The sequence below is a fragment of the Etheostoma spectabile genome, chromosome 9 (genome assembly GCF_008692095.1).
Source record: "Etheostoma spectabile isolate EspeVRDwgs_2016 chromosome 9, UIUC_Espe_1.0, whole genome shotgun sequence".
Classification (NCBI taxonomy): domain Eukaryota; kingdom Metazoa; phylum Chordata; class Actinopteri; order Perciformes; family Percidae; genus Etheostoma; species Etheostoma spectabile.
In genome coordinates this window covers 35,299,665-35,317,824 of record NC_045741.1, presented here as the reverse complement: position 1 = coordinate 35,317,824, position 18,160 = coordinate 35,299,665, and the positions used below count along the sequence as shown (strand labels likewise).

Here is an 18,160-nt window from a genome sequence, read left to right as displayed (position 1 = left end):
GCATCAGAAAGTGCAGGACAGAAAAACTCTTGAGGCTATAAAGTAAAAATATATGCATATATGTATACCCCTTTTATTGATAAAATGAAGGGAGTTGGCGGCACCTTGACTGCTGCTGCTGCAGTTAGATATCCAGCTGCAATGAGGCTTAATGGATGGCTTCCAGCCTGGCTATTATTTCCTGAATGTTCGTTTTTCGAAAAGTGACTCGGAGATAGAATGGTTCGATACAAAGTGTAGCCTACAGACTGTGCGTCAGGTGTCCAGGTCCCACCTGAGCTGCACACAGACCAAATGCAGTCCATGGCAGAGGTTGACATGTGATCACAGCCAGCATCTGCCCGGCCCTTTTGTGGGTATTAGTTTATTTTTTTGTATATTCTTATTTGGACCTGAAGTTCAAAATCAATCAATCAAAATGTATTTATACAGCACTTTACAACTACCAGCAAAATAAATAAAATCACAACAGACAATAGAAAGAGTGAACATAGAAAACAGTAAAATCAGAAAAGGTTACAAAGAAACAAAAGAATGAAATTGTGAATGTAAGCGCTCAATTACATAATTACAAAAATCTTTGCATCATTCCTCGTAAGTGTTTCCTTTAACACTTCATTATGGGCTAAGCCCCCCTTAAGGTCGGATCCTAGAATCGCTCCTGCTTGTGGCTTTGTTTAAGGGTGATATTTTATTAAGTCAATTCCATATCTGCTTTACAATTATGTACTCCTCTCAAATATGTCTTAAATTGCCAGCTATCACGAAAGTCATTTGTAATTTGCTCCCAGACTCAGTAAGGAACTCTCTGTGCTGCATTTAGACTAAAGGATCTTTTGTTCGGCTCTTTTCTGGAGCACTTTACTCATTTTATGTGAATTTCATGGTATTTTGTAAAGCTGCTTCTATTTAGTTTCAGTCCATGTCTGCTTTCTTACCCAGGCCTTTCTGAGAAAAAGAGTCTGCTGATTTTTCCGGGGCAGCGAGGTTAAAAAAAACTTGAAGAGTTCACCAAATGAAACCAAAAACTGTGTGAGGAAATACTGCATGTGCTGTTTATTGTTATAACAGTGTAATTCACACTGTATAACATTTGTTTGGACATCTGGTGCCAAATTATCCTTATTATTCTCATTTAAGACAGACATGGCTGAAAATCGGATATTTTGTTTATAAATAATATAGTTTCCTACACTGTAAGTCCTAGTGATGTCTAAAGAGCAACTTACACATCACAGTTTACAATGAAAGCTCTTTTGTCATCATTCTGGAATCAGGAAGAAAAAAGTAGAAATACAGACCTAGGCCTAGTCGATGACAAGGGACTGCATAAACCCACTGGACAATGACAAATTTATGAAAAAATGGCATCAACAAATACCAGTTATGAAAGCGAAACATGCCTGTCCCCATCCAGTACAATGATCTATCTAATGGCTGGCTGTACAGTATGCCGCCAGAAAAGAAAATGTGTGACTAATAGGAGGAAAGAACCACTCTGTCCAGTCAAAGCTGAGACATGTTTCTCTAACTGGTGAAGTCTAGCTCAGATGTCTCCGACACATCACAAGCATTGCATTGTTAGATCCTCAGAACTGGAAACTTTATTTATTGCTCTGGTATTATTTCAACATCAAAAATGTAGGATTGCACATGGGAAGGGGCTAGATGGACGGATAGATAGGGGGCTGGGATAGTGTGAGCGATCGTGGTCAGCCTGGTTGTGTTTTCGCCACCGTTTTGTTTCGCTTTGTCTTGTTTTATTGTTGTTCATTGTTTTGTTTTTTTCTTTTTTACCTTAAAAAAAAGGACTCAGAATGTACAGGCAAATTGTATGACGAATCATATTTTCTTTTAAAAAGACGCTTGATAAATAAATAAAAAATGTAGGATTGGATAAATACTGTTGAAGCTGCTTAAAATTAATTATTATCAATGAAAGATTGCTGCAAAATAAAATAGCCTGAAGGCGACAGAACCGACGCATGACTAATGGGATATAACAACAGGATTTATATGGCTATGAAAAATGAAATAAAAAAGGCAGCTTAGCAAGTGATAAGGCTTTAACAGTGATAACACAATTTATACTGTGGTACGAATTTGATGTATCTTTCTGGACCAAAAGTACCTCTCAATCTTGTGCTGACTTCATATAAGGCTTGAGTAACCACAGGGGATGTGATACAGTCACACACACAGACTGTTCTTTTAGGACATCATGGCCAGTTATTGACAACCTGCCGACACAAAACTGTAGCAGTTATTTATTTTATTTATTTTTTTTGCGATACGCGACAGATGTGCACAGTGTACAGTCACCAGCCATCGAGGTGGGTTTGAGTTTGAAGTGACACTTCGCAGACTGAAGCTGACTGGGCACCAGCGGAGCGCAGACGGAACGGTTTGCACAGATCGCCGCCTCGACAGGAATATTGTGGAGAGCGGTTTCTGGACGTTCAATTTACTGCCGGGCTGATTTGCTTTATTGAAATATCGTAAAAGACACAGAGAGGGAAGAGGCTGTTGACTTATGGCGAGTTGCGTGTAAGAAGATTGAACCTGAAGCAAGGTAAGGAACTGTACGAGATTTTAGTAAGAAACCGTCATCGACAAAAGTTATTGGCTAGAGAGAATGTGGAACATACGGTTAAGATTTTTATTTTTATTTTATCGCATGACTCACCAATGTTGATGAAACCCACAGTCACACCCAAAACTGCATGTGAGCTGTAGTAAAATGTTGTAAACATTTTATCGTAAAGCTGGGCATCTGTTCCAAATTAAAAAAAAAAAAAAAAAAACTATGTTATGTATGAAGTGATCTCACCAGATTAAAATAATAAAAAGCTCATTTTTAACCTGTGAAGATTTATTACAAATATGTTGGTACAAATAAATCCGGCATCTCATGTACCATTTCTCCTCTCTTTTAGATTTCATTTCCACCATGTCAGCCAATGGGAGCTCAGAGACGGTTTGCAGGTCAGAGGTCAGACCGAGCAACAACTCCTGCAGCCAGAAGGAACTGTCTATCACCGCCTCCGTCATCTCTATGACTGTGGGCATATTCTCCAATGGGCTCGCGCTCTTTATCCTCATCAAGTCTTACATCCGCATCCGGATCAAGTCCAAGGCGTCCTTCCTGCTGTTCGCCAGCAGCCTGGTGCTCACAGACCTGCTGGGTCACCTCATCAACGGCTCCCTGGTGCTTTTGGTCTACAGCTTCCACAAGAAATGGGAGACATTTGACCCTTACCGCATTGTGTGCAGCGTCTTTGGGGCGTGCATGGTGTTCTTTGGCCTGACCCCCTTGTTCCTGGGGAGTGTCATGGCGGTGGAGCGCTGCATTGGAATCATCAGGCCTATCTTCCACTCTACAGCATTAGCTCCCCACCACATGAAAAGGCTCCTCGGACTCATGTGGCTGCTTGCTGCCCTGGTGGCTGTGCTGCCTGTGCTACTGTGGAGGCCCTACAAGGTTCAAAGCTCCAGGAGCTGGTGCTTCTTTCACATGGAGGAACCCAGAGACTGGCTAGATGTGCTCCTCCCTCTGATTTTCTCTATGCTGGGGCTGCTGGCCCTACTGCTCTCCATTGTGTGCAATGCACTGACAAGCTGCGCTCTGCTGCAGGACAGACTGCGCCGCAAGCATCACTGTAGAAGCACTTCCTACCACTTAGAGATGATCTGCCAGCTGCTGGCTATCATGTTGGTGTCGTGCGTGTGCTGGGGCCCATTGCTGGTAAGAATATCTCCTACTGATTAGACCTTTGCAGTTTTTCTCAATTGCTTTGGCACAATTGTCGAAGGACCTTTAAACTTTGTCAAACTATACAACGATGCTACTACCTTAAGGTCAGTTGTTCCCTTGACTATAGTCTATTACTTTGACACAAAATGCACAGAGTAAGACTTGCAGATCAAAATAGTTTGCATTCATTTGCTTTTGAATCATAGTACTCTCAAATGCATTTATACACATGTTCATTGTGTAAATCCGTATATGCCAAATAGAGCAGCACCATTTAGAGCAACCAAACGCAAACAGGTGACAGGTAAGGATATCACAGTAGATGTTGGACGGGGATATGTATGTATATATATATATATATATATATATATGTATACATATATATATATATTTGTAACTAATCACACATTTTTATCTATTCTAAATATCCCTTGATTTATTTTGGCCCATCACTTTTTCTCATTTTAATGCTCTTATCAACGTGGAAAAGTGGATTGGCTTGCTTTGTGCAAATGCTTTTTTTTGATTGAAAACAGCATTGGCATATAGTCGACTGTAGTGTTCAGTTTCACACGCAACATTCTCACTTGGAGCAAATAATCTCTCACACAGTGCAACACTTTCCATCAATAAAAGGGTGAAAAAAGTGGTATTTCAGACTGGACGTACTGCAAAGATAGTTCAGTTCACAAAGACAAAACACATAGATAACTTTGATCTTGTCAATGGAACCATTTGGCAGCTGTTAGTATACTTTCCATTCAGAATCTTATTGGGATCCATTTCAATGTCTCGTGCTCGCCATCCACTCAAAACGTAACATCACTACTCTTTGGCCGGCTTGCAAGCCCAAACAAGTGTGTGCGGCGTGCCTGTTTAGTTTTTTCCGATCTAGCTAGATACGGTGTGGTGTTGTAGTTTTTCTAACACTATTAGTTGTTGCAACAGTGTGTGAAAAAAATTACAAAGTTTACAAGGCCAAAAAGAATGTTGATCTCACGCTAAAAAAATTAACACTGTTGCATTGAGGACAGCACCACTCACCGGCCACTTTATTAGGTACCCCATGCTAGTAACGGGTTGGACCCCTTTTGCCTTCAGAACTGCCTCAATTCTTCGTGGCATGATTCAACAAGGGCTGGAAGCATTCTCAGGGAGTTGGTCCATATTGACATGATGGCATCACACAGGTTGCCGCAGATTTGTCGGCTGCACATCCATGATGCGAATCTCCCGTTCCACCACATCCCAAGATGCTCTATTGGATTGAGATCTGGTGACTGTGGAGGCCATTTGAGTACAGCAAACTCATTGTCATGTTCAAGAAACCAGTCTGTGGATGATCCAGCTTTATGACATGGCGCATTATCCTGCTGAAAGTAGCCATCAGAAGTTGGGTACATTATGGTCATAAAGGGATGGACATGGTCAGCAACAATACTCAGGTAGGCTGTGGCGTTGCAACGATGCTCAATTGGTACCAAGGGGCCCAAAGAGTGCCAAGAAAATATTCCCCACACCATGACACCACCACCACCAGCCTGAACCGTTGATACAAGGCAAGATGGATCCATGCTTTCATGTTGTAGACGCCAAATTCTGACCCTACCATCCGACTGTCGCAGCAGAAATCGAGACTCATCAGACCAGGCAACGTTTTCCAATCTTCTATTGTCCAATTTCGATGAGCTTGTGCAAATTGTAGTCTCAGTTTCCTGTTCTTAGCTGAAAGGAGTGGCACCGATGTGGTCTTCTGCTGCTGTAGCCCATCTGCCTCAAAGTTCGACGTACTGTGCGTTCAGAGATGCTCTTCTGCCCACCTTGGTTGTAACGGGTGGTTATTTGAGTCACTGTTGCCCTTCTATCAGCTCGAACCAGTCTGGCCATTCTCCTCTGACCTCTGGCATCAACAAGGCATTTCCGCCCACAGAACTGCCGCTCACTGGATGTTTTTTCTTTTTCGGACCATTCTCTGTAAACCCTAGAGATGGTTGTGCGTGAAAATCCCAGTAGATTAGCAGTTTCTGAAATACTCAGACCAGCCCTTCTGGCACCAACAATCATGCCACGTTCAAAGTCACTCAAATCACCTTTCTTCCCCATACTGATGCTCGGTTTGAACTGCAGGAGATTCTCTTGACCATGTCTACATGCCTAAATGCACTGAGTTGCCGCCATGTGATTGGCTGCTTAGAAATTAAGTGTTAACGAGCAGTTGGACAGGTGTACCTAATAAAGTGGCCGGTGAGTGTATATATATATATATATATATATATGTGTTGTTATATATACAATAGGTAGAAAGGGATGCTACTGTGCCTTTACAGTCAGTCCCCTGGGTGCAATGATGTGCAAACATGCTGAGAACACAGATGTTAATTAATTAATGTAATTATATAACAATAATGCATTCCCTTTTTGTATCCTACTATTATTACATACTATCATTTTTCTGATCTTAAACCACATCTCCTATTTGCCATTCTGTCATGCATTTGATGATTTTGAACATTGGTAAATAGCCTACAAAGTGCCGGTTAGAGATATTGAAATGGGTTTTGAAATGAGACAGATACAATGTAGATTTGGATTATCTGTGAAGGGTGATGAAAAGATGACTCAAGAAAAGCTTGTTTTTAAAGGAATACCCTAAGAAAGAAGTAATTTGGTTGTTTCTTTTGTTTGTTGGCACACTTTTACTCACAACATGCTAACCGGCAGCATTGGATTCCATTCACTACGCTAAGCTAAGCTAAACTAAGCTAAGCTAAGCTGCATGCACTGAGACAAAAAATACATTGGCTCCTATTTCAACAAACGGTGGCGTATTCCTTTAAGGTTTTTTGCATCTTTAATGTTTTTTATCCGTCCATACCTCTCATTCTTTGCAGCTGAGGATCGCTTCCAAAGATTTATGACATCAAGACTCAAATACTTCAGTAGTTTACTGTTTAGCCCTTGATCTAAACTGCACACCTACACGCAGCTCTGTCGTTGACTGTGATTTACACCGTTAGCTGCGTGACACACTCCTTATCCATCACAGTTACAAAGCAAAACACTGATCATATTTGCAACATATTTGCATGTTACTTTACAAATTTTGGCAATTTGTCCAAAGGAAATGCATTGAAATTTCCTTTAGGTTATTTAAAACATCTCATTCATACAGTGGATCAAACAAACAATTAAATAGGATTTTTCAGTTTAGTCAGTCACTATTTATTGTTGATTCAATGGGTGTCAATAAGTAAAGATTTCTTAAAAAAGGCTTTAGAGCACATGAGTTTTATTAAATGCTACATTAGTTATTTGTTGATTTATATCTTAGACAGCATGCACTTATTCAAGTTTTTCTGTCACTTTCCATTTGCCCATGACCACTCCACCAGATTCACGTCATCGTGGTGAGCACCAGAGCCCAGGACGAGCGTGCGTCTTCCAGTCTGCTGATGGTGATACGCATGGCCACATGGAACCAGATCCTGGACCCCTGGGTCTACATCCTCCTGAGGAAGGCTGTTCTGAGGAAAATCTTCATGTTGTTTCACAGCTGCTGGGGTCCAAAGTCTCATAACTTAAACCGCTGGCAGCGTAGCATGCTCCACAGCTCGATGGAGACCAGCAACTCAGGCGCCGGGCCGACTGACTGCCGCTGCCCCGGTAGACTTCCTCTGTCAGACACTGCGATCAAATCCATCACCTGAAACATGGTCACGTTGTTTGGATCTGAGAACACCTGTGAGGAAAAAACGGGAAGAAGCTGTGAAGATGTGCAGAATTTTGTTGGAATACAGACACTCAAAGTAGTTGTACATAACCACCAATTTAAAGTTATTTTTCATGTTCTCTTTAGTAATCATGAACTGGCAGTATTGTGACCTATTGTATAATGTGGGATTCATTTTCTGTTCTCACCTTTGAGCTCTGCTTTTCGCATCAGCGGCTGTGAACAAAATATGTCTAAAAACGTCTACAGTGCTCAGAAAATATTACAGTCACAGACAGGTTAGTTTAGTCATTCCTTAATTCAATTTGTCTATTGAAAAAGTGACCATCTGTCCATTTGGCAGCTCCAGTCTGTGTACTAAACTCAGTGTAGCCTTGTGTTTGCAGATATATTTAAGTATAAATAGCACACAATGTTTAGATATTTGTAGCATACAATATATATGTATCTATCTATCTATCTATCTATCTATCTATCTATCTATCTATCTATCTATCTATCTATCTATCTGTCTGTCTGTCTGTCTATCTAGCATTTTCATACCATGAAAGACAGAATGACAGAATTAAGTCAGTCAGCGGTCTGCTTATGGTAATGTGTACATAACTTTAAAGTAAATGTAATGTTCTGTACAAATGCTTGAGTAGCATATCATCTCTCTCTCATGAAATATTTCCAGTTTCTTCGGGCTGAACTGTGAAATAAATGTGGAAATGTAAAAACAAATCAACTAATATTACTGAGCAAATTAAATACTCTACAACTACTTATAATGGGTAATGGTCAGAGTAGTATGTGTTAGGAGGAAGTTATTCTTCACCAAAAACAGGTTTTGAGGAGAAAGTCCGTCCCGTGTCTCTGTCTGTCTCTGTGGAGTCTGGCAGCAGGATAATTATAGACATTTTCAGTATTCAATTCTTATAAGTAAATTATTATTGTAAATGCCAATCAGTTAGACTCATATTAACCTAATTACAATTACTGCAATAAATCATGATAAGGTCATTGTTATGGTTGGGGTCCGGCTGGCCGCGAGTATTGACTATTTTTCTGAGGTTTCTGTTGGCCTGCCCTGTTTGTCCCTGCTGTTTTCTTTTTTCCTCACTCTCCCTCCTGATGAAGCCAGCTGACCCCGCACACCTAAGTCTCATCCACAATCACCTGCTCCCGCCGCTCACACCTGCCTTCCATCTTCAATCAACAACAGTACATCAACCCCGCCTCTTCAACCAATCTTCGCTTGACCGTTGCTCCGGTCCCACTGTTGAAACTCTCTACAATCTTTTGTTCTTTTCAGTGTTCTATGGTTAATGTGACTTATTTTTTTTTTGTTTCTTCCCCGCGGTTATCACCTCCACTCCTGTTTTCTTTCTCCGGTCAGCTGGCTTCTCCTCACGGGCCCCGGGCCCCCCCACGGCACCCTGCTTCAGCCTGTCTCCGTCTCCGCTCCCAGCTCCAGTGTCTTCTCTGTTCCACGCTCCTGGCTCTCCCACGCACCCCCGAGTATCCGCACCCACCAGACTCCCCAAGCTTCTCCGTCTCTTCGTGCCTGTCCCTGGCGTCTGCCATCCCACTTCCCCGCTCTTTTCAGTCAATAAATCTATTTGCATTCCTTTGAGCCTTGCATTTTAGTCATTCTGTTCTAAGCGTAACAGTAAACTGATTCATTAGTGATTTGCCAGCTGTTAAGTGTTGTCAGAAGTCCTGCTAATCACCTCTGCTCTGGAGGTTCACAGTAATTTATATTCCCTGATAGGTGGCACATTGCTTACACATCTTTGAAAACAAAAACAAATTGAGAACAAATACATTGTAAGGAGGAATATAGCAAGGCAGACACTGAAATGGAAAAAAATGGTCGAAGATAATGATAATATTAATGATATTATTAACTAATTTCAGGATTGCACATTAAATCCACTTATTTCAAAATGTAAAGACATAAAAGATATCATAAAAGATATATTTTGCAAGTGTAATAATGGCTTTGCTATACATTTTGTCCACTGTGAGTTTGACATTACAGTAAGATACATCGTTTAAAGGCCAATTTAATTACAGTTATCAATGTACAATAGATGTTTTTTTTAATATCGTTTTATTAGTTGGGCTATTTTTAATCGGTGAAACAGCATTATTTCAGAGACACACTTATGGCTCCATGGGATAAGGCTGTTGTTTTGTTTATAAAGGAGTAAAATGCTGCAGGAGCGGCTTGAGAAGTTCTGTTGATCATTTCCACATTTCTTTCTCACACATCTTTTTTAACATTACAACTGTTTTTATTCTTTGTAAAGAGGCAAACTGTTATTATGATGTTTTACAGACACATTATTTAAAGAAAAGAAAGAAAAGATTTAAATTTACAAACATTCAGTCATCACAGCTCAAAACATAAAATTGTAAAGAAAGAGATTGCGACATATATAATATGAGACCAGGTAACAGAAGTATTAATTACAATATAAACGGATCCATGAAGTGAAAAAAATAAAAATAATAAAAAACAAATAAATAAATAAGAATTGGACAGATTTACAAACCTTGTTAATGACATTGACAACAGATGTTCTTAATTAAATAGACTGGGGTTAACATCAGATACAGTTAGCTATAGCTTTTGTATTTGTCACTAACTTAAGAGATTCAAAACATATGCCAATTTCAATTTGGAATAGTTTAAAACATGGTCTTGAGTTTGAAAAATTTGATTAATGAATATGAAACTTCCCTAATAAAATAACAAGATTAACAATATTACATACACTTCCATCTTTACATTCAGAATGTGTAATAATATGGTTTTTACTGACACCTACAGTGAGGGCTGCGCCGTTTGTTGGTGTAATTCATAAAGTGTCCTGTAGGTGGCAGCCCGACGCTCTGATCATCCAGCTTCTCGGAAACGCAGAAGAAAAAAAATCCGTATGGTGTGTGACGTAATCTCTGCCCGATATCCTCCATCTTTCACTGCCGCATGTCTGTGTGGATATCTGACCAGGTTTGTGATGATACATGTTCATTTGTGTGTAATGTGCGGTGCGTGTGGAGTGTGTGGTCGCTGGTGTGTGGTCGGAGCAGAGCTGTCGGACCGAGCCGAGCCGTGACACGTTGTGTTCAGTCATGTAGGCCTTGTGTTGTGTTTTCATCTCTGCAGCTGCTAACAACACACAGACACAGACACACACAGCAACCTGAAAAGTCGGGCTTGTTCTTGCATTAGCGTGGTACAGTGTTATGTCTCTTTAACGTCTTGGTTTGTTGAGTTGTTGTTGTTGTTGTTGTTGTTGTTGGTAAAACGTTTTTTTTTCTGGTTCTGAATTTCACTGTGTTATGTAGAAACTGGAGACTCTCTCTCAGCTCATTTTGTTGTTGCAGTACCTAACGTTGCAGCTCACAGTCGACAGGGAAAGCAGCAACATGCTAACTGTTTAGCTGCACACACATACCGTTTTCAACACTCTCCTCAATTTTCTCATTTTTTAGGTGACAACATGAATCAAGAAAAACTAGCAAAACTTCAAGCTCAGTCCGGATAGGAGGAAAGGTAAGTGTGTGCCTGTGTGTGTCTGTTGTGTGTCTGTTGTGTTGTGTGTGTGCGCGCGTGTCTCTGTATGCGTGCTATTCCAAAACCTACAATACATCTTATCATAAAAAGTGATGTTTGTAATTTTACTTTTTACTTTTTATTTGCAAGTTTTAGAGTGTGCTTATAGCATTTACTAAAATTCATTGTTGTATTTGGTATGTTAGGATGGTGTCATAATACATTTTCAATGTGATAAACTAAATACAGAGGGTCCGAGAATGTGCTCAAGAGCTAAAATCTTTTTTAGAAATGCAAATGTATTAAAATTATACTATTTAAATTTTAAATATTTGAGTCTTGATAGTTGTGTCTTTCCAATTATTTAGAGTGAAGCCACTACTAGTCAATTAACGGATGTTTTCTTGGTTTCTTCTCTTCTAAATGAATCTATTTGGGTTGGACTGATGTTTGGACAAAAGAAGAAATTTTGAAGTTGACATATTGAGCTGTGGGAAATAGTTATGGCCTTGTTTTTACTGTTAACCCTGACATTTATTCAAATAAATTGGAGATGAATCGATAATAAATTATGTGGATAAATCCCTTATGTTATGGTCACATTATGATACATTTTTAAGTGTCTCAGTATGGTCCTTACACCCCCCCTTCAGATGATTACAACTCTTATTTATTAAAAAATAGTATTACATTGAGTCATTTCAATGTAGTGTAACACAAAAAAGTGAGATTTAGAAAAAATGTGTGTGACCTAAACGAGAGATGTCAAATCAAATAATATCAGCCGATATTAGCTTGTTGCCGATGTATTGCTATCAGCGCATATGCCTGAAGGTCAAGGTCAAAGTTGATTCATATACCACATTTACAAACAGTCACTACTGCCCCAAAGTGCTGTACAAATATAGATAACAACATAAAATAAAAGCGTAATAAATAACCGGAAAAACCCTTCTAAAACAGAATATGCCAAAACAATAAAAAGCAGATCTCAAATACTCAAATCAATAACAATAAAATGTCACAGCTCAGCTTATTTTAAAAGCCAGTGCAAAAAGATGAGTTTTTAAAAGCTGCTATAATAATGAGAGGAAGAGAGTTCCCGAGCTTAGGACCTGCTACTGAAAAAGCTCTGTCTCCTCTGGGTGTCAGTCTGGATCTGGGGCAGTCTAAAAGCAACTGGTCAGCGGACCTAAGTGCTCTGACTGGAGTGGGCCAAATCAGCATATCCGATAAATATGATGGTGCCAGCCCATTAAGAGATTTAAAAACAAACAATAAGATCTGAAAAGGAATTCTAAAAATGACGGGCAGCCAGTGGAGAGACGACAGTACAGTGGGGTGATGTGGTCACGGCGCCTTTTTCCTGTCAGCAGGCGTGCAGCTGCATTCTGGACTAACTGTTATCGGCGAACTGAAGACTGATCAAGGCCACAGTAGAATGAGTTCCAGTAGTCCAGGGCATGCACAACTGTTTCCAGCTGGCTATGGGGCAGGTCAGGCTTGACCTTCCCAAGAAGTCTGAGCTGAAAGAAGCTTGTTTTTACCACTGAGCTAATTGGTTTATCAAGTTTAAAAGAAGTGTCAATAAAAACACCAAGACTTTTAACAAATGGGCAGCAGTCTGAGAATATTGGACTAAGAGCACTGTTAAAACCAAAGACATCGAGAAAAGAAGAAGAAGAAAGAAGAAGTTGTTACAAAGTGCCAAAGATACATTTAAGCTAGTTTAGAAACAGTGATATCATCAAATAGTTTGTCCACCAGAGACCATTGAAACACATTCAAGGGATCTTCATTAACTTGATGTATATTGTGATTATACATTTTAGTAAAAACTGCAGATTTATGATTGTCAAGAGTTTTTTTTTAACTCCAATATCTACATATATTCAATATTATCCTAAACCATCTCTCCGGCTATAGACTGCAACAGATTTTGAACAGAATCACATTGTTTATTCTTGTTGATTCGTAAGTGTATTAATTGAGAGCCTAGTAGGAAATACAATAAAACACAACAACAACAACAAAGGCTATGATTCCTCTATGGCCTTTTCTTTTTGTCCTAATGCTGTCACTCTTGTGAGTCACAGTGGCTGTAATGTAAAACTCTTATGTCCTCTTTTGGTTTAAGGGATCTGCGCGCAGGAAGAAGAAGGTGGTACACAGAACTGCAACAGCTGATGACAAAAAGCTTCAGAGTTCACTTAAGAAGTTGGCTGTCAACAATATCGCAGGGATTGAGGAGGTAAATTGGTATGGATCTTACCTTTTTACTTTAATGTGATGCGCTCTTACTTGGCAGTGTAGACCAGACCGCTTTCAGGTTTACTGAATTTATTCAGCATAGAGTAACTGCTCAGATCATGACGACACCGGAGCGTTTAGCCACTGTAAAAACTGCGTGGTCTTCCCTTCTCAGGTGAACATGATCAAGGATGACGGGACTGTGATCCACTTCAACAACCCCAAAGTTCAGGCCTCTCTGTCCGCCAACACCTTCGCCATCACGGGCCACGCTGAGACCAAGCAGCTGACAGAGATGCTTCCCGGCATCCTCAGTCAGCTGGGAGCAGACAGCCTCAGCAGCCTGCGCAAACTGGCAGAACAGTTCCCTCGGCAAGGTGGGTGTGCCAGGACCTCTTACCCCGACTTCTTCTCAATGGGCACGTCTGTGCTGCACACCATAGCACACCGGGAGCGTCTCAGAAGCAGAGCGTATTGCAGATTTTATTGTCTTCTCTACAAGTACTTGAAAGAACAATTATGTGTTTATTAGCTATTATCTACCTTCCAATCTAAACACCCCGGAAATTAAATTCCGTGCCTTCTCTTTTCTGGCGTTTTCCTTATAAAAAGGATTTGTGATGTCTATTATGTTTTCCCTCCTGCGAAATTAATCTCTTGTCGTCCATGGTGTTTGTAGAGGAGACATGTATGATTTTGGGGGGTGTCTTTTGTTAAATTGACTGGATGCGCTCGCTATCCCACTTCCTCCTGGAACGACTTCTTCTTCTTTGATCTTAATGCCTTAGTTCAAAAAAGTTTGGAAAATCCAACCTTTTTAAGGGCACCAATTTTCTTTGTGAATGAATAATGTACTGTTATTATAATATAAAAATGTAAGTAAAAATATATGTTCTTCCTTAAAACACAGGAGGCATAAGTATACACCCCCCTATGTTAAATTCCCATAGAGGCAGGAACATTTTTATTCTTAACGGCCAGATATGTCATGGATCCAGGATGCTATATCTCCTGATAAAGTTTTTGACCTTTGGAATTAATTGAGATTGTGTTTGTCATGGCGTTATTTCAGTTAGCGTAATAGCTGGTTTGATTTGCATTGAGAGATGATCTTATGGAAAGTTCCCCATGCCAGTCTCTATGTATGGTGAAGAATATGTGATGATGTGGGGTTATTTTAATTCCAAAGGCCAACGGAACCTTGTCAGGATGCATAGTATCCTGGATCCATGAAATAACTGGCCTTTCAAAATAAAAATGTTCCTGCCTCTATGGGAATTTAACATAGGGGTGTGTATACTTATGCCCCGTGTATTTTAAGGAAGAACATTTATTTATTTACAATACATTTTTCATTCTCAAAGAAAATTGGTGTCCTTAAAAGGTTGGATTTTCATTCTTTTTTTTTATATTAAGGCATTAAGATCAATTTCCAAAAGATGTTTTTTCTTCCTCTTTTGAATCAACATTAGCATGGGTGTGGAAATGTATTCAAGCCACTGTAGGTGCAGGTGTAGCTTTGTGGACAGGCTAAGGACTGACTGACACGTGTAGTAACCAGCCAGGGGCCAACCATTAGCTAATGTGCTGCCCGTTGGATCAGATAACATTCAAATCCCTCCTCTGTTGCTGTTTTGCTCTACCTAAAGTTTCTCCCGTTTTCCATTATTAAAGCTTTTATTATAGCCACAAGCACATTCATTCCTTCTGAAGATATAAAGTAAATGTTAAAACAACAGGTCACAATTACATAGTTTCTTCTTTTTAAGGGCAAAACAATATCCACAGGGCACTAGTTTTTTAGCAAAGTTGATTCAAACAGGAGTAAGTAGTGTATTTGTTGGACTATTTTCAGCAGTGGATAACAGTGTTCCAATGACTATTTACAGCATCAGGACTAAAAAAAAAAAAATAACTACAGGTCCCATGTTCATGATAATGAGGCAACATGTCACCCAGTGTAAAGGTGTGGCTCTAACAACGGAGGTCTAGGGCACAGAGGGAACTGATACATCAGGCTTTGGTCTCACAGAAAATGTTTGTTAGTGGGAGGAATGCATTTTGTTTGGCTCTTTTTACGTTTTCTTGACAATAAGAAAAATATAAAATATCTCCAGACTGATTCTTTCAGAATATTTGCTGACAATCATTCAATAACCAAAGCTATTAGCTATAATATGTTGTTTTTTATCTGTACATTTCATGTCAGCTCTCGACAGCAAGGCTCCAAAGGCAGAGGACATTGAGGAAGAGGACGATGATGTTCCAGGTATGCACCATTTAGATGTATAAAAGTCAGGTTGTGTCTACTTGTATTGAAACTAATTTTTCATAATGCAAAGTAGGGCTGCACAATTAATCGAATTTAACGCGATCCCGATTTGACTTCCCACGATCAAATTTGGTGATCGAGCGATTTTTTTTTTTTTTTTTTTTTTTTAAAGCGTCATTTCATTGAATGCTCCGGGTTTTTGCAAAGCAATCTCCCGCTACTACCGTCTGCTCATGAGCCGTCAGAGTAGTTTAAATGAACCCCGGGGTTTTTAGCTTCAAGATGTAGACAGTCCCAGAGGGACAGAGTAGCGGGGGAAAAAACTCAACAGATAGCAGCGGTAATACGTTGGTCTTAAGGTTACCTTTTACCAGTAAACGCAACACTTTGTCCCGTGTATTGTTTTTCAGACAACAGCGTTAGCAGTGCTATCGGTGCTAGTAGCGTCTGTTAGCTGTTAGCTCCTCTAGGACGCACCGGTGCTAATGTCCTTCATCCGCTGCAGTACTTTTTTATATGGATATGGGTTGATTTTGCGTTACATGACCCATTCGTCTGTAAAGCCGTGCCTGTGTGGGATCTTTCTACGCTCTCCCCTCTTACTCTCCGCGCCCCCCACACAGCGGCCCCGGCCCAACACTTCTGATATTGTCTACAGTTTTAATTGGGTACTAACACAGCTGTATATTTTTAAGTATGAGGGCAAACCTGGATAAGTACGAGTGTTTCCATGGTAACTCCCCTATTGCGGCCGCCACGGCGAAGAACCAGGAGAAATTATTGATGCAAACTAACTTCGTTGGTAGAGTATCAGTGTGAGACGGAGCTCCTGGACCTGGACCAGGACCTGGGCCAGAGATTGACCCATGGCCAGAATGTCATAGTTAATAAAAAAGCAGCGCAGTTAAGATACAGACGCCGTGTTTATCCGCCCTTTGACCGTGCTGGACCCGTTCATAATGAGTCAGCCGTCTCTCTGTGAGTAGCGTCCATCACACTCCCTCTCGCAGTTATAAATAGCCTATGTGACAATAAAATTTGTTTTGGTTAAAATCAACAAATAATCGTGATCAAAATTTTGATCAAAATAATCGTGATTATCATTTTGGCCATAATCGTGCAGCCCTAATGCAAAGTCTATTATTTAGACTGATTAGGAAAGATACACTGTAAAATTGGAATATTGTTTACCGCAATCCTTTTTAAATATTCAGCTGAGTGCATTTGATATCATTTGGAAAATAGGGTAAAACATCTATAATGCAGAGTAGTTTTATTTGAGTGTAACACTTCACATTGTGGTGTTGTTTTGCAGATCTGGTGGAGAACTTTGATGAAGCGTCAAAGAACGAGGCAAACTGACGCACATGAAGCCCACGTGCACACGGGCTGGACTGCAATGAAGCGAGAAACCTTCTCCTGTGTTTTTAAGTCTAGTCATCCAGACATATCAGACACTATCCCCACAAACCAGAGACTTTTCTATTTTACAATGACCCACGGATGTCCGAGTCAGACTGGCTTGTGCACTTGAATAAATAAATAAAAAATACTCCCTACTGGAAAATTGGTTAAAGCCCTTCACCACATTGTCAGTCATGGTCAGGATTACTGTGGTCATTAAAGCTAGTCTTAAGACTTTTTTGTTTATGAAACAAAATAAAGGTGATTAACATTTTTTAGATGGTGCTGTGGTCATTGACAAGGTTGTGTTAATATCGATGGTTGTCATCCAAAATGAAGATTTTACTATGCAGTTTTGCATGGAAATGATCCATTAAATTCGAGAAAACCCTACAGAATGACAGGATGTGCATGCAGCCACTGTTAATAATATCTGGCATCACAGATGCTGTCTTGGCCTGGATGCGGTCCTGCGGGCTGTGTAGAAAGCAAACTGGGGAGGGACATTTCTGCACACCTCTTGAGTTTCTTCAAAGAGCTGCAGAGAGGCACAGGGGAGGAGGGAGATTACAGAGAGGAGGGTAGAGAGGCGAAATCATCCCATCCTCCTCTTGTGAACACTGCTGCTCGAGTCCGTGTTCATATCGGCTCTCACATGTTAACAGGATAAAATGCTCAAGTTCTTCTCCGCGCGGGATGACGAGAATGAAAGCCTTTTGGGAGCGATAACTGAGGGTAAGATTTGTGTTGACTGTAACGGGGTTCGAGATGCTTTACATCCCGTCCATTGCTTGTGCGTTACAGGGGGATGATACTGCGCGTCTGTTTGTCACAGAGAATCGCTGATACAGCATTTGGCCGCGCGCATAGTCCGCATCATCTGTGTGTGTTGCGCACATTCTCGTGTGAAGCTGCGTTCATACACGCGCCGTCCGCACACTGCCCAGCGAACATCACCTCAGTGAAGTGTCCTGCTCGGTCTGATGTAACGGGGTGCGGGGGGTGAGTGTCGCATTGCCGCCGGCTCCGGTGCCTGCGAGCGGATTAAACATTAGCACGTGTGCTGAATGCGTCACTGTCCCGTTCAGGCGATCGCTCAGTCAGCTCCAGTCAGCCGGATCGGTGTCGCCCTCCGCCGGGTCGGGGAATCTACACTCGGGAGCCCGCAGCAGGAGCGACACGGCCCGCCTTTTTTAATGTATT

The 18,160-nt window shown here is 40.7% G+C and overlaps 3 protein-coding genes across 5 annotated transcripts in view; all 3 read left to right on the top strand.

Moving 5' to 3' along the window:
- The first annotated feature begins 2,172 nt into the window (after positions 1-2,172).
- ptgfr (prostaglandin F receptor (FP)) lies at positions 2,173-7,808 on the top strand. The gene is made up of 3 exons (XM_032526370.1): positions 2,173-2,572; positions 2,937-3,745; positions 7,147-7,808. Exons 2-3 carry the CDS (start codon positions 2,951-2,953, stop codon positions 7,459-7,461), a joined length of 1,110 nt encoding a protein of 369 aa, XP_032382261.1. The 5' UTR covers positions 2,173-2,572; positions 2,937-2,950; the 3' UTR covers positions 7,462-7,808.
- Positions 7,809-10,970: 3,162 nt separating this feature from the next.
- Positions 10,971-17,231, top strand: btf3l4 (basic transcription factor 3-like 4). Its single transcript, XM_032526377.1, is given in 6 exon segments — positions 10,971-11,012; positions 11,015-11,031; positions 13,169-13,282; positions 13,457-13,658; positions 15,491-15,550; positions 16,869-17,231. Coding segments are annotated over 6 exon segments (474 nt in total). The 5' UTR covers positions 10,971-10,978; the 3' UTR covers positions 16,916-17,231.
- A 178-nt stretch (positions 17,232-17,409) lies between these two features.
- The window catches only part of zfyve9b (zinc finger, FYVE domain containing 9b), a 29,585-nt gene continuing 28,834 nt past the window's right edge, over positions 17,410-18,160 (top strand). For 2 of the 3 annotated variants that reach the window (XM_032526368.1, XM_032526367.1), the window contains exon 1: positions 17,415-17,692. In XM_032526368.1, coding sequence (XP_032382259.1) covers positions 17,629-17,692 — 64 coding nt within the window. In that variant the 5' untranslated portion in view covers positions 17,415-17,628. Of the gene's footprint in view, positions 17,693-18,160 lie in introns of all 3 variants that reach the window. The other variant, XR_004333567.1, reaches the window with a different exon arrangement.